Source organism: Clupea harengus, chromosome 12 (genome assembly GCF_900700415.2).
Source record: "Clupea harengus chromosome 12, Ch_v2.0.2, whole genome shotgun sequence".
Taxonomy (NCBI): domain Eukaryota; kingdom Metazoa; phylum Chordata; class Actinopteri; order Clupeiformes; family Clupeidae; genus Clupea; species Clupea harengus.
In genome coordinates this window covers 21,739,722-21,751,703 of record NC_045163.1, presented here as the reverse complement: position 1 = coordinate 21,751,703, position 11,982 = coordinate 21,739,722, and the positions used below count along the sequence as shown (strand labels likewise).

The 11,982-nt window shown below is 45.0% G+C and overlaps 2 protein-coding genes across 3 annotated transcripts; one reads left to right on the top strand and one right to left on the bottom strand.

Annotated features, from left to right (window-relative positions):
* Positions 1-590: 590 nt before the first annotated feature.
* Positions 591-5,138, top strand: LOC105902457 (coiled-coil domain-containing protein 63-like). The gene is made up of 10 exons (XM_031577827.2): positions 591-1,194; positions 1,317-1,444; positions 1,658-1,780; positions 2,019-2,200; positions 2,532-2,716; positions 2,811-3,028; positions 3,214-3,288; positions 3,550-3,742; positions 4,160-4,360; positions 4,944-5,138. The coding sequence occupies exons 2-10, from the start codon at positions 1,337-1,339 to the stop codon at positions 5,096-5,098; spliced, it is 1,440 nt and encodes a 479-aa protein (XP_031433687.1). The 5' UTR covers positions 591-1,194; positions 1,317-1,336; the 3' UTR covers positions 5,099-5,138.
* A 1,530-nt stretch (positions 5,139-6,668) lies between these two features.
* On the bottom strand, positions 6,669-9,080 carry myl2a (myosin, light chain 2a, regulatory, cardiac, slow). Of its 2 annotated transcripts, XM_031577711.2 has the most exons (6): positions 8,910-9,080; positions 8,092-8,167; positions 7,751-7,855; positions 7,315-7,393; positions 7,183-7,231; positions 6,669-6,892 (listed from the first exon to the last, which is right to left on the bottom strand). In XM_031577711.2, exons 1-6 carry the CDS (start codon positions 9,021-9,023, stop codon positions 6,788-6,790), a joined length of 528 nt encoding a protein of 175 aa, XP_031433571.2. In that variant the 5' UTR covers positions 9,024-9,080; the 3' UTR covers positions 6,669-6,787. The 2 variants fall into 2 exon arrangements, with proteins under 2 accessions (XP_031433571.2, XP_042565389.1); XM_042709455.1 differs by having other exon boundaries at positions 6,806-7,231.
* Positions 9,081-11,982: the final 2,902 nt, after the last annotated feature.

Sequence of the window (11,982 nt, the reverse complement as noted above, 5' to 3'; positions counted from 1 at the left end):
GTCAGGCTTTGCAGGTGGCCGAGCTCTGAGTCACACATGTGGCACTACATTTTTTGCTCACATATGGTGGCTCTACAACCATGAACTATTCTCACGCATTCACCCGCACTCACGGAAGCCTAGACCTTCTTCATGTATGGGCTCTGAGACTCAGCATCAGGGGGATGGGGAGCCTTCAAAGGCCCACGGTCAAGATTTGGTGTTGCCATAACAATACCCCTTGACATTCGACACTCTAGGCCAATCGCATGCATTAAGTGACTGCATGAACATGAACAACAGCCACAAGGAATCGCCTCTGAGCTGCAGAGAAAGAGCAAAAATATGCAGATTTTAACTTCTTTCTGAGGTGTGTTCTTATTTGTAACTAGTCTTTTTTCAAAAGTAATTTTCAAATTCATTTTGACGGTTATCTGTTCCATATATGTCTAGGAAATATCTCAAGAAACTCGATTAATTCGTCAATGGGCAGAGGTAATAAAATAGTTTGCTGTAAATGATAAATGTCAGTTGAGTTGATTGTCAGAGCTGTTTCATATTAAATCAAGTTCACCACTCACATGCATCACTTTACCATTTACATTTGGTTACCTCCACCCTTGTTAGCTCCACCACTTTCCTTAGCCAATAATATTAGTCATTTTTAAAACCAATTTGTTTTTAGGTGTGTACTTTCATGTTTCACACTCTCTCAGCAACAATAGCGCCACGGTACTGTACAGTACACAAATGTGTCATCCAACAATAGCCAGATCAGCAGCACCAGTGCCCCAGCACCAACAGAAAGACTCTTATATAAGGGGATTATCTTTCTCTGCACAAAAAGGGAGAGTTGCGTTGTGCATATAAGCCTTGGCATAGAAATATATGAAGGAACATTTAGCCTTCAGTATACACGCAGGCTTGTCATTTATTTGAATTTCATAAATGAGTATATGCTTTCTTTCTTTTACTGGTAAACAGCAGTATTTTATACAGATATTTACCACTTTGAAACAGAATACAGAACAGTTTGGCCAAGCAATGTCTGCTCGGGCTCGCTGATTAGAATTTAGTGACGTCATTCCTTTACGTTATGAGTGAATTCGACTATTGCATCACAATGAAGTGGATTTTTGGAACACGCGCGCATTTAATTCTCGTTCCAGACGTATACCGAAAATATTTTCTTCCCCGACGAGGTCAAGTAAAACGGTGAGAAACGCAATGGAAACGCTACGCCATGCTTTCAGTATTATTGTAGGCCTGGTGTACAATAAGTAGGAAATACTTGCACAGACGATGTTAACGGTGCAACTCATATCATTGTTATACAGGAGAAAAAAAGATAAGGAAAATGAAGGAGAGGCTTGTCGAGCAGCACCAGCACCTCCTGCTGGAGACCGACAGTTATGTGGAGCTCAACCGCAAAGAGAAAGAGAAAGTTGCCCAAGTGGAGGCCAAGGTTAGTTTTACACAGTTCACTCTTATCACACTGCGTTATTGTCTTATTGTGTTCCAAAGTACGACCAGAGTATCTCGTCTTCATAATACTGTAGTCATTGCAGTGTGACCCACATCTATACATTTGAAGTGAATCAAGGTGAACATGTGAGAACCCAGATACGAGTTGGACAGATGAGGAATTAGACAAAAACATTTCTTTCCGGTCATGCAGATGAAGGCAATGCAAAGCAGGATCTGGGAGAAGAAGAAGCAGTTGGGACGCTTGAGTTCCACCCATAGCAAACCTCTTCAACAGATTAAACACATTCGCTTCCTGGAGGGCCGTCTCAGCCAGGTCATACAACATACATCTGCTTGTATGCACACATACTAACTAACACACAAGTACTCCAACCCAGGTGTATGGCACACGTGGATGTGAAAAGGTCACAATTTAGCAGACTGAAATGATTCTGAAAGTGAAAGCCAATAGTTTTGGAATATTTCACATATCCTGGCATATTTTGATGGTAGAGTTTTCAACAAGCAAGGGTGCACTGATGATCTCGGCATGCTTGCTATGTGTATGACAGGCCACGCTACGGTTTGACAAGCAGCTGACTAAGAACAAGACCATACGGGATGGCATCGACCACCTGCGCCAGCAGAGAAGAATGCTGGACAGCATTTACCGCCGCCTCAACAAGGAGGTGGCCATGCAGCACCAGGTCATGGACGAGCTGGTGGAGAAATCAATGCTCGCCTATGACCAGAGGTGTGTGTACAGTCATGTGTGTGCCCATGTGTGTGTGGGTGTGCCCGTTTTTGTGTGTGTGCAATCCTATATGGTCCTATTTCAGACTCAGATTGTCAGGTTATTGGAAATGAGGCCTCACAGCTCTTTTTTCGTTTCAAGTTTGTCCTTTATATTTTCTTTCTCTCGCTCTCTCTCTCTCTCTTTCTCTCTCTCTTTCTCTCTCTTTCTCTCTTTCTTTCTTTCTTTCTTTCTCTCTCTCTCTCTCTCTCTCTTTCTTTCTTTCTTTCTCTCTCTCTCTCTCTCTCTCTCTCTCTCTCTCTCTCTGTGTGTGTGTGTGTGTGTGTGACAGGTCACAGGCGCAGGCTCGTATGTTGGCTGTGCGGGATCGCAGTAAGAAAGAGACCACTCAGGCACAGACAGAGATGACAGAGCTGCAGAGGGTCATCGACCACGAGACGAAGCTCCGCAACTTCATGTTCCAGAAGTCAAAGGAGTATGTGCCCCTGATGGAGGATGAGGAGGGCAAGAGGAAGAGTACGACATGTTTTTTTTTCTTCTACTATGTCATAGCTTGTGTTAACCCAATGGCCGCGTTGAAACTGACGGTGGTGTTCTGTGATTGGTGCAGAAGCAGAGCAGGCCCAACGGGAGCGAATGGGAGGAGAGGGTATAGAGGTGTACCAGGCCGTGTACAAACACATTTTGAACGTCACCGGAGAGCTTAGCCTGCGCAAGATTGCCCAGAAGTTTGAGGTGAATGAGGAGAAGAGCTTCGGCTACTTCAGTTACATCAACGAGCTGAACAACAGGAGCACCATGCTAAGGGGTCACGTTAACAAGCTGAAGGTGAGCGAGTGGCACTAAGGTCAGTCACAGAAAAGCACTCTCTGGTGAGAAAGGACAGAAATGACATGTATGTGTGCGTCACGTTTCTCAAGCAATGTATTTTATATATACGGTGGTTAGTTTTGTGGGTAGTGGACATCAATGGTTTGATTGGTGTTTACATTTTCTTTGTCCTGCATCAACAGAGTGAGATTGAGCACTATGAGCTGCAGAATAATCAGCATGGCAAGCAGTGGCAAGATCAACTGAAAGAGCTGGAGGTGAGAGAACTCCGCTAGGCCCCAAATCTACACATCTCCCCTGTAGAACAAAATACTTATACATAAATGTCGATGCTATGATTGGTCACTTTCATTGTCCCCCTCACTGAGATGCCTCTGGAATTAAGACTTGAATGGACACTTGAGGCATGATACGCACATATTCTCAGTATACTGTGTTCTTGGTGAAATGCACACATGCTTAAAGAAATAGAAATGTGTTTCACACCTTATGCTCTATCTGTGGTTTGCATTTCTCAGACTGAGCTTGAGAAGAAACGCTCTGAAGCCAATGAGATGGAGGCTCAGCACAAACTGGTGTGCAAGTCCCTTGACCAGATGAAGATAGCCATCGCTGAACTCTTCAGCAAGATGAAGTGTGACCCCTCACCCATCACCGGCAAGCTGGGCAGCAGTGCTGAGGTCACTGATGACAACGTCACCCAGTTCATAGGTACGCCAGTTTGGTCCGCAGTTCACCAACAGTGAAGGCCTACTATTAGTAAGACTAATTCAATGGGATATGTCAATTTTCATAAACTGGCACAATTTCTTATTTACCAATAGAATGAAATTAAAGTGATGCTGTGCATGATAAAAGTGTCAGTGTTGTCAAATCAGCCAAACTGGAGAATACAGAATATTAAACAATCTTATGTCTCTCCTCTCTGCTCCTCCCCTCACCTCACCTCTTATCTCCTCTGTTCTGTTCTGTTCCGTTCTGTTCTGTTCTGTTCTGTTCTGTTCTGTTCTGTTCTGTTCTCTTCTCTTCTCTTCTCTTCTCTTCTCTTCTCTTCTCTTCTCTTCTCCTCTCCTCTCCTCTCCTAATATCACCTCCTCCTGCTCTCCTCATGTCCTCTCCCGCTCTCAGGGATTTTGGAGGAGAGTCTGCATGAGCAGCTGATGCATATGATGCAGTGCAATTGGAATCGGGCCGAGGACCTGGAGCTGCCTGCCTTCAACATGCTGCTGGACAGCTGCCGCCTGCTGCCCACGCTCGCCACCTCCGTGGTCGAGCCGCCCTCAGCCGCCTCCTTTGAGGAGGCAGCACTGGACGTGCTCCAGGGGCCAGGTGAGCATGCAAACACACACACACACACACACACACACACACAAACACACACACACACAAACACACACACACACAAACACATACACTTACATACAAACAGACATACACACACTTACACACACACACACAAACACACACACACTTACACACACACACACTTACACACACACACACACACACACACACACACTTACACACATAGAGACATACACACTCATACACACACACACATACACTCAGATTTTTACAATGTACTGTATGTGACATACCTTGGCTGATTTGATGTGGATAATAGGGAATATCTATCCAAGAATTGTAAAGTGAAGTGTAAACATTGAGCTGTTATGACTTATTTCATTCATAAACAATTGCAACTATGAGTGTGTTGGTATAGCTGCCTGTATGTACTGCATGTGCACACTGCCACATGTAAGTACTCTTCCAAAAGTGCATTTCACAGAGTCTTTGAGAACGTTGAAAAGCGCTGTATAAATGTCATGTATTATTGTTATCATTATTATTTGTATTTGTATTATTAATAATGTTCTCAGTAGTGACGCTGTGTGCACCCTGTCCCATGTAGGCAGTGAGAAGACCCTGGACTACAAGAGCTTGTGTGAGCTAGCGGTGAAGCGTGTGGTGCAGGCGGAGCAAGGCAAAGGCCAGAAGCCGACCTCGGCCATGAGTGCCCAGAAGGGCAAGAAGAAGACGACCTTCGCTGCCCCCAAATCTGCCTGAGCGCCGGCCATCTCTCCCCTTCCCCCAATAAACACAAACACTGCATGCATCTGTGTTGTGCCAACAGCTCTGTGTGGAATCTGCTGTGTGTTTGCAAATGTGTATGTCTGTGAATGAGTTTGCGGTGCATTCTAGTGTGTGTGTGTGTGTGTGTGTGTGTGTGTGTGTGTGTGTGTGTGTGTTTGCATGCTCACCTGGCCCCTGGAGCACGTCCAGTGCTGCCTCCTCAAAGGTGGCGGCTGAGGGCGGCTCGACCACAGATACAGTAACATGTCATTGAATGTCTTGTCCTGTTGTGTACTGTATGTCCAGTCTTGTCCAGAGTGTGTGCTTTACTCATACTGTAAGGTCACCCTTCTCGATACGAAGAGGCTGCCAGGCGGTCAGTGGGGTGTCTTTGGTTTGGCACGGTGCCTCAGTGTGCCCCTGCGGGAGTAGGCATTCGGGCATCGCCTCCCAGTCCTCTTTGGCTGAGGGGGATCAGTCCTGGGTGAGTCCTTGTCTCAGTGTGATGTGTTATGAAGTGTTTCGTTTCGGTGTACGCGAGTCACTTCGCCGTCACAAACATCAGAGGGCTTTGTCTTTACCCCCCCCGCGCTCCAACAGCCATCAGTGCTGCTCTGCCCCAACCTGTTGGCACCATCACTCAGCTGAGGAAACATGTGCTCTTCTTGTCTTTCTACCACTCATATACACATACACTCACACACACATACATACACACACACATACACTCACACACACACACATACACTCACACCCATACACGCACACACACACACTCACACACACTCACACACACTTGCACGCACACGCACACACACATGCACGCACACACACATGCACGCACACACACACTCACACACACACTTGCACACGCACACACACACGCACACGCACACACACATACACACTCACACACACTCACACATACACTCATACACACACTCACGCACACACACACATACACACAAATGACATATATAAGTATTGTATAAATGTATGTATTTATAGTTTTTATGATTACAATTTTATAATTATAATTTCTTATTTTATTCATCATATATTAGATCTTATTGTATTATTACAATACCTACACTTAAACCTTATTACAGAGAGGAGTAAGAGTAAGGAGAGGAGTGAGAACTGTATGCAGGAGGATGTCTATCTAAACTGACGTCATACTGGTTGGTTGCTTTATTTACTTGTAACACTTGGTGGCAGTAGTGATTCTTGATCCATGTTGAGTACTGGGTCTGAGGGACTGGTCGCACTCTGTACTACACCAGTATTGCGCTTTTAATAAGAAGCAAAACAGAAACTTCAGATTGATTGATTTATTTATTGGAAAAAGACCAGTAGAGTGTGCAACACTGCTTTCTTACACAATAAATTATTCACAAGCAGAGACATTGTAGCCACACCAACAACAGAGGAAACCTCTCAAAGAATGAGTTCATTCATGTCACTGACTATGATTTGAGAACACCAGAGAGTTTATGGGCCATACCCTAACTTGCAACAAACATAGAACTTTAGGGTGATTTACCCCATAATTTCAAGTCACATAATGCTTGTTGTAAGGCAGAGCATTGCCATGGGTGGGGGCAAATGCATGGACATGATGTGGACTGGAAGTGATGAGACTGGCAGCTTAGACCGACAGGCCAACGACTCAATGGCCCTCTCTTACTCCTGATCTTTCTCCTCTCCGTGTGTGATGATGTGCACCAGGTTCTTGTAGTCCAGGTTACCAGTCACATCCGGAGGGAAGGCATTCCACATCTGCTCCATCTGAACAGGAGGCAGCAATCATCACACCATAAATGTGGGTCTGAACGCAGACGGTGTGTTTAATGGGTACCCCTGTAAATACTACAAACCACCAATACAAACCACCCTTGGAGGGTCCTAATGGACACGTCATGCAATTTATGTGTGGTTGTGTGTGTGTATGAGTGGTGTGTGTGTGGGGAGGGTTTCTGAGAGAACACAGGGGAGACAAACACGTGGAGGCAGATAAATGGAAAGATGGACAGATCAATAGATAGAAAGAAAGAACGAGAGTGTATTTGTGGCCTCACCTCCTCCACAGAGAATCTATCAGCTTGAGTGGTCAGCATCTCTGTCACACTGGGGGAGTATTGAGAGTTCATTAGATGTCTCACTATAAAATAAGAATTCAAATGGCATGTGGGAAAACAAATGAGACTCACTAGTCCTTCCTCAGCAGTCCTTTCCCCTCCGGATCAAAGACTTTAAAGGCATTAAGGATGGTGTCCTCGGGGTCAGCACCTATGGGACGAAAACCACAGCAAGAAACATCAGAATGGAAGGTACAACACATATTAATAAAGTCTTGTCCATAGTATGGGATATGCAGTCAATACAAATAATAATAAAAACTTCTGCATTCAGCCTCTGTCCTACTCCTGTCCAATATCTTTCATATTTTCTCTGTCTTAAGCTAAATTTATGCTACTCCGAGCCCTCTCCGAGCAAACCTCGGAGAGGCTCTCGTACGGGAAGTTAGAAAAAATTAGTAGGTGCACGACAGCCTCTCCGAGGTGCTCGGAGAGGGTTCGGAGAGAGCGGAGAGGCGTTCCCTGTGTCCGACTCCGTGAAATCGGAGTAGCATAAATTTCGCTTTACCCTTCAGTTTCTCGCCAAACATGGTGAGGAAGACGGTGAAGTTGACTGGCCCAGGGGCCTCCTTCAGCATGTCATCGATTTCCTCTTGCTTGACGTTGACACGACCTGCAACATAATAAGAGCCGGAGGAGCTGACAGTGAAAATGAACGTGGGGCTCCATCAGTGTATTGCACAGGTCCTCACTCCTCTGACTGCTCCCCTCCCCTGCGTGATTGACAGGCCATTTTGTCATTTCGACTCCCCCAGAATGATCAATAGAAAACATTACTGATACAACTCGCCTTCTTGGTGTTTTTTGTTATAATTACTTCAGATAGAGTAGAGACTTGCCTAAACCAACCTAAAGCAGCGAACGTGTCCCTCAGGTCATTTTTGTCGATGAATCCATCTCGGTTCTGGTCCATGATGGTGAAGGCCTGCCAACAATGAAGATATTCATTAACAGCTGATAGGAAATCGACATAAGCCTCACAGTGGCATCACGACACAAGACTGGCATGTGTTTTGGCTGTGTGTGATGGGGGGCTTTGGATCTTTGGCCTTGTGCAACTATTTTTTCTGTTTGTGTATTTTAAGGAGGATGGCTCAGATGGGAAAAACTCCTAGCCTCCTAATCCCAAGAGATCCACGAAGGTATCCGCACAAAGGCGTACACACAACACACATACACACACACACACACATATAGCCCATACCAGCATTCCAGTGGTAATCACTGATGACAGTCTGTGTAAGATTTATGGCATGTTGCGGTTCTCCATAACAGTAACATGCCATCACTTGACAGAGTAAAGATAAATGACACAAAGACAGTTCTATGGACAAATAATGATGAGACAATGAGATACCCATAAACCGGTTGATGGTGGCCCTTGAAGGCTATGGAGCTGTCAGTTTAACAGGTAAAGGTTAAAATCCTACAGTTAATGTACTGCACTGATATATTTCTGTATGTATTCGACAGATTTACAAATATATCATTATTACATATACAGATCAAATGGATCAGATTGAAATGTTGCAAGTTTGAACATAGGAGGTTAGTTCAAACACACAATAAGTCAAATGAGTAGATGGGCAGGCAGATACAGTTAATGAGGCTCTCTCTCTCTCTCTCTCTCTCTTACACACACACACTCTCTCTTTCTTTCTCTCTACCTCTTTGAACTCCTGGATCTGAGTCTGTTCAAACATGGAGAAGACATTGGAGTTCGCTCCGTCCGCTGACCTCTTCTTTGCCTTTTTGGGTGCCTGGTGGGAAGGAGGGAACATGGGGTGGGAGATTAGCAGGAAGGGGCATCACCTGTGATCAGCTATGGCCTTTTGTGACTAAATGACCACAGCAAACTCAAATCACTTTCCTTACAAACAGGGAAACAAAAGAGACATCTCTTAATTGCAGTTGTGATTTACAGGCTGTTGTTTTTTTCTCTGAGGAAAATATTGCTCTTCCAGGGAAACCTGTAAGTCCTACAGTCTCAAAGCAATTCATTTTAGTCCAATTACTTGAGAAATGTGTGTACATCATGACATTGTCTCGACACCTAGACATCTCTGGTCTTAAGACTTAATTAACAGAGTTCCTTTTGATTCTGACAAATCCAGAATCATTTTCCATTTCTGTTTAAATTCTACATTTATTTCTTAAATATTTTGCACCCGTACAATGTCTGTGTCAATGTCTTAACTTCCTCATACATTCTTTATCGAACTATCAAGTGACTATAACTCCAGAGCAGTGAACCTCCCTGGTCACACCACGCCCTGCCCTTCTAAGTGCCAGTAGTACAGAGATTAAGAGGCACAGCCACGTAGCTACTCACCATAGTCAATGCTCAATAGGGGCACAGAAGAGAATAGTGTGGGGCTCCCAAAGTGCCAAAAGAGACAATGGGGCACGCCTTGGTGGCCTTATGTACCCCACAAGTGCCCCCCCCCCCATCTACTGGCTGATATAAATAACCCATGCCTTCTTTGGAAGTCACAGGTAAGCCACAACCCCCCCCCCCCCCCTCCTTCTCCCCGTCCCTCCAAACTAGCCACTTAGCCTTAGAGTTCATGCCAGCAGCACCATGAAAGAACAGTGGTTAAGGGTGACAGGGCTCCTGCATCATGACGGTTAGATGAACCCTGCACTTGATCTGACTTGATCCCTCTGGAAGACTCACTAGCCGTTGTTCCCTCAGCGTGGCCCTCACCTCCCTCCTCTTATGGCCTGGGTGACAGACGAGCTGGCAGAGGGAGACTCCGTCCATGTCATCACAGCCCCACGGTTCTACTTATAGAACCTCATTGTGGACGACACGGTGCAAACATAAAGATGGATCATCAGCCATTGTTCGGGTGAAGCTTTGCTCTGACTTAAAGGTCCCTATGCATGAGGCCATTTCAATTGTATCGATACAGGAAGAAATGACGCGTGTAATGAGAAGTAAATGAATTTGATCACGATGCTAAGCATCTGCTTTGTATGTGTTGTCATTCTATCAAGTTCACCACCCATGAACTTGTGTTAACACATTAGGTATGTAACGCTTAGAGAATGAGAGGCACACTCCCATGTGTGTGAAGTCAGAAGGTGCTAGTTCTCAAGTTAGGGAACAAGTAAAACAGCTGCTTGCCCGTAAGCCTCACTGCCTCTCCAGGTCCTGTTTGGAATGTGCGGTTAGCCCATTACTCCAGAGAGGTGTGGCTCCCCAGCTACTCAAGGACTTGTGTCAAATTGCTGCCTATTATCTCAATTTATTACCCTGTCATAGGAACAAGAGGCAGACACATTAAGGCAGCCAGTATAACAACCAGCTACCATAGATGCTAACACATATCAAATCTAATTAGAGGGGCAACCACCTCCACGCATAACTGAACTGACTTAACATCCAGTCCATGTGTGATGTGTCCTACATTGCTGTAGTGCAATAAACACTAAAGACTAAATCTGTGAGTCGGATGACAATGCGAAAGCATGAAAGTGTACCACAACACAACCACAGTGATGTCAAATACATATCCAGGTCACGACACGTGTGTGTCACAATTGCAGTAATGATGAGATACATGGTTGATGATTGCAGGTACTACTATTGCTGACAGATGATGTAACTAATATGCTTTTACAAACATTTATGAAAGATGTGGACAGCGATGGGACACAGTCTGAGCTACTCTCACTTTCACCTGGGGCGATATCCACCTTATCATCATTCCTAGCTGCCCAAAGATCTGAGTGGGTGTTGGCTCAAGGTTCAACACAATGGTCAAAAACACTGCAGCCAAACCCAAAAAAACCTTTGAAGGTTGTGGCTCAGCAGATGCTTAACTGTTAAACTGCAGGGTTGTGTCATGAAGTTTCACATGCTTCAACGTTATCACTGCCTGTGGAATGCCTTAGCGTTTCTTTTCACTGGAACCATTTAACACTTCATCACTCTCTCTGAATGCCTCCATCCAGTCATGCTCCTCACTCGTTAGCTCCTCCAGAGGTACCTTGGCTTTATGTAGTTATTCTTGCAGTACGACCCAAATAGCCATCACCACTGTTGCTGCTTCAGATGCCTGAGGATCTACTGCTTAGGCGTTCTCGCAGTGGGGCATACTGGGAATAGCATGCGGAATGGAGGGGATCAAACTGCTATAAATACCCAAACAAATGCTGCCATTGTTACATATAAACACACCTGCTAGGACCAATAGGTCTCTGGGAAACACCGCAGGCTAGCAGGCATGTCTAAAATATCAGACCAAGAACAGTGAGTGTGTGTGTATGTGTGTGTGTGCGTGTGTGCTTGTGTTTGAGTTTGCTTATCTTCCAAAATAAAGAGGTAACATTGACAGAGTTGTAAATCAAGTATTACCAACACCCCTTATTCAAACGGCAGAGATGAGTCTGATGTTTGTTCAACAATACAATAATTAGATATAGAATATGATTATTACCACAACAAAAGAATCTGGTTGGCTTGTGTGGTGGGGCGGATAGGGAAAATAATAGAAGTGTCTCAGGTCAAACCACCATAACCTTGCAAGACCCTAAAACAGGAATGGAAAGAGAGAGAGAGTGGGAACCAGAGAGAGAAGGAGAGAGAGAGAAAGAGAGAGAGAGATAGAGAGAGAGAGAGAGAGAGAGAGAGGGAAAGCAAGAGCAAGAGAGTGGGAGAGAGAGAGAGTGGGAGAGAGAGAGAGAGAGGGAGAGAGAGAGAGGGGGGAGGGAGGGAGAGAGAGAGAGGGAGAG

What these genes read in the sequence shown, in the direction of transcription:
- LOC105902457 (XM_031577827.2), top strand. Translation starts at nt 1,337, where the DNA reads ATGAAGGAGAGGCTTGTCGAGCAGCACCAGCACCTCCTGCTGGAGACC. An exon ending in TGAGGAGGGCAAGAGGAAGA is followed by an intron (nt 2,717 to 2,810) that starts GTACGACATGTT and finishes TGATTGGTGCAG; the next exon opens with AAGCAGAGCAGGCCCAACGG. An exon ending in GTCACGTTAACAAGCTGAAG is followed by an intron (nt 3,029 to 3,213) that starts GTGAGCGAGTGG and finishes CTGCATCAACAG; the next exon opens with AGTGAGATTGAGCACTATGA.
- myl2a (XM_042709455.1), bottom strand. Translation starts at nt 9,023, where the DNA reads ATGTTCCCTCCTTCCCACCAGGCACCCAAAAAGGCAAAGAAGAGGTCA. An exon ending in GGACACGTTCGCTGCTTTAG is followed by an intron (nt 7,856 to 8,091) that starts GTTGGTTTAGGC and finishes ATTATGTTGCAG; the next exon opens with GTCGTGTCAACGTCAAGCAA. An exon ending in GTTTGGCGAGAAACTGAAGG is followed by an intron (nt 7,394 to 7,750) that starts GTAAAGCGAAAT and finishes TTCGTCCCATAG; the next exon opens with GTGCTGACCCCGAGGACACC.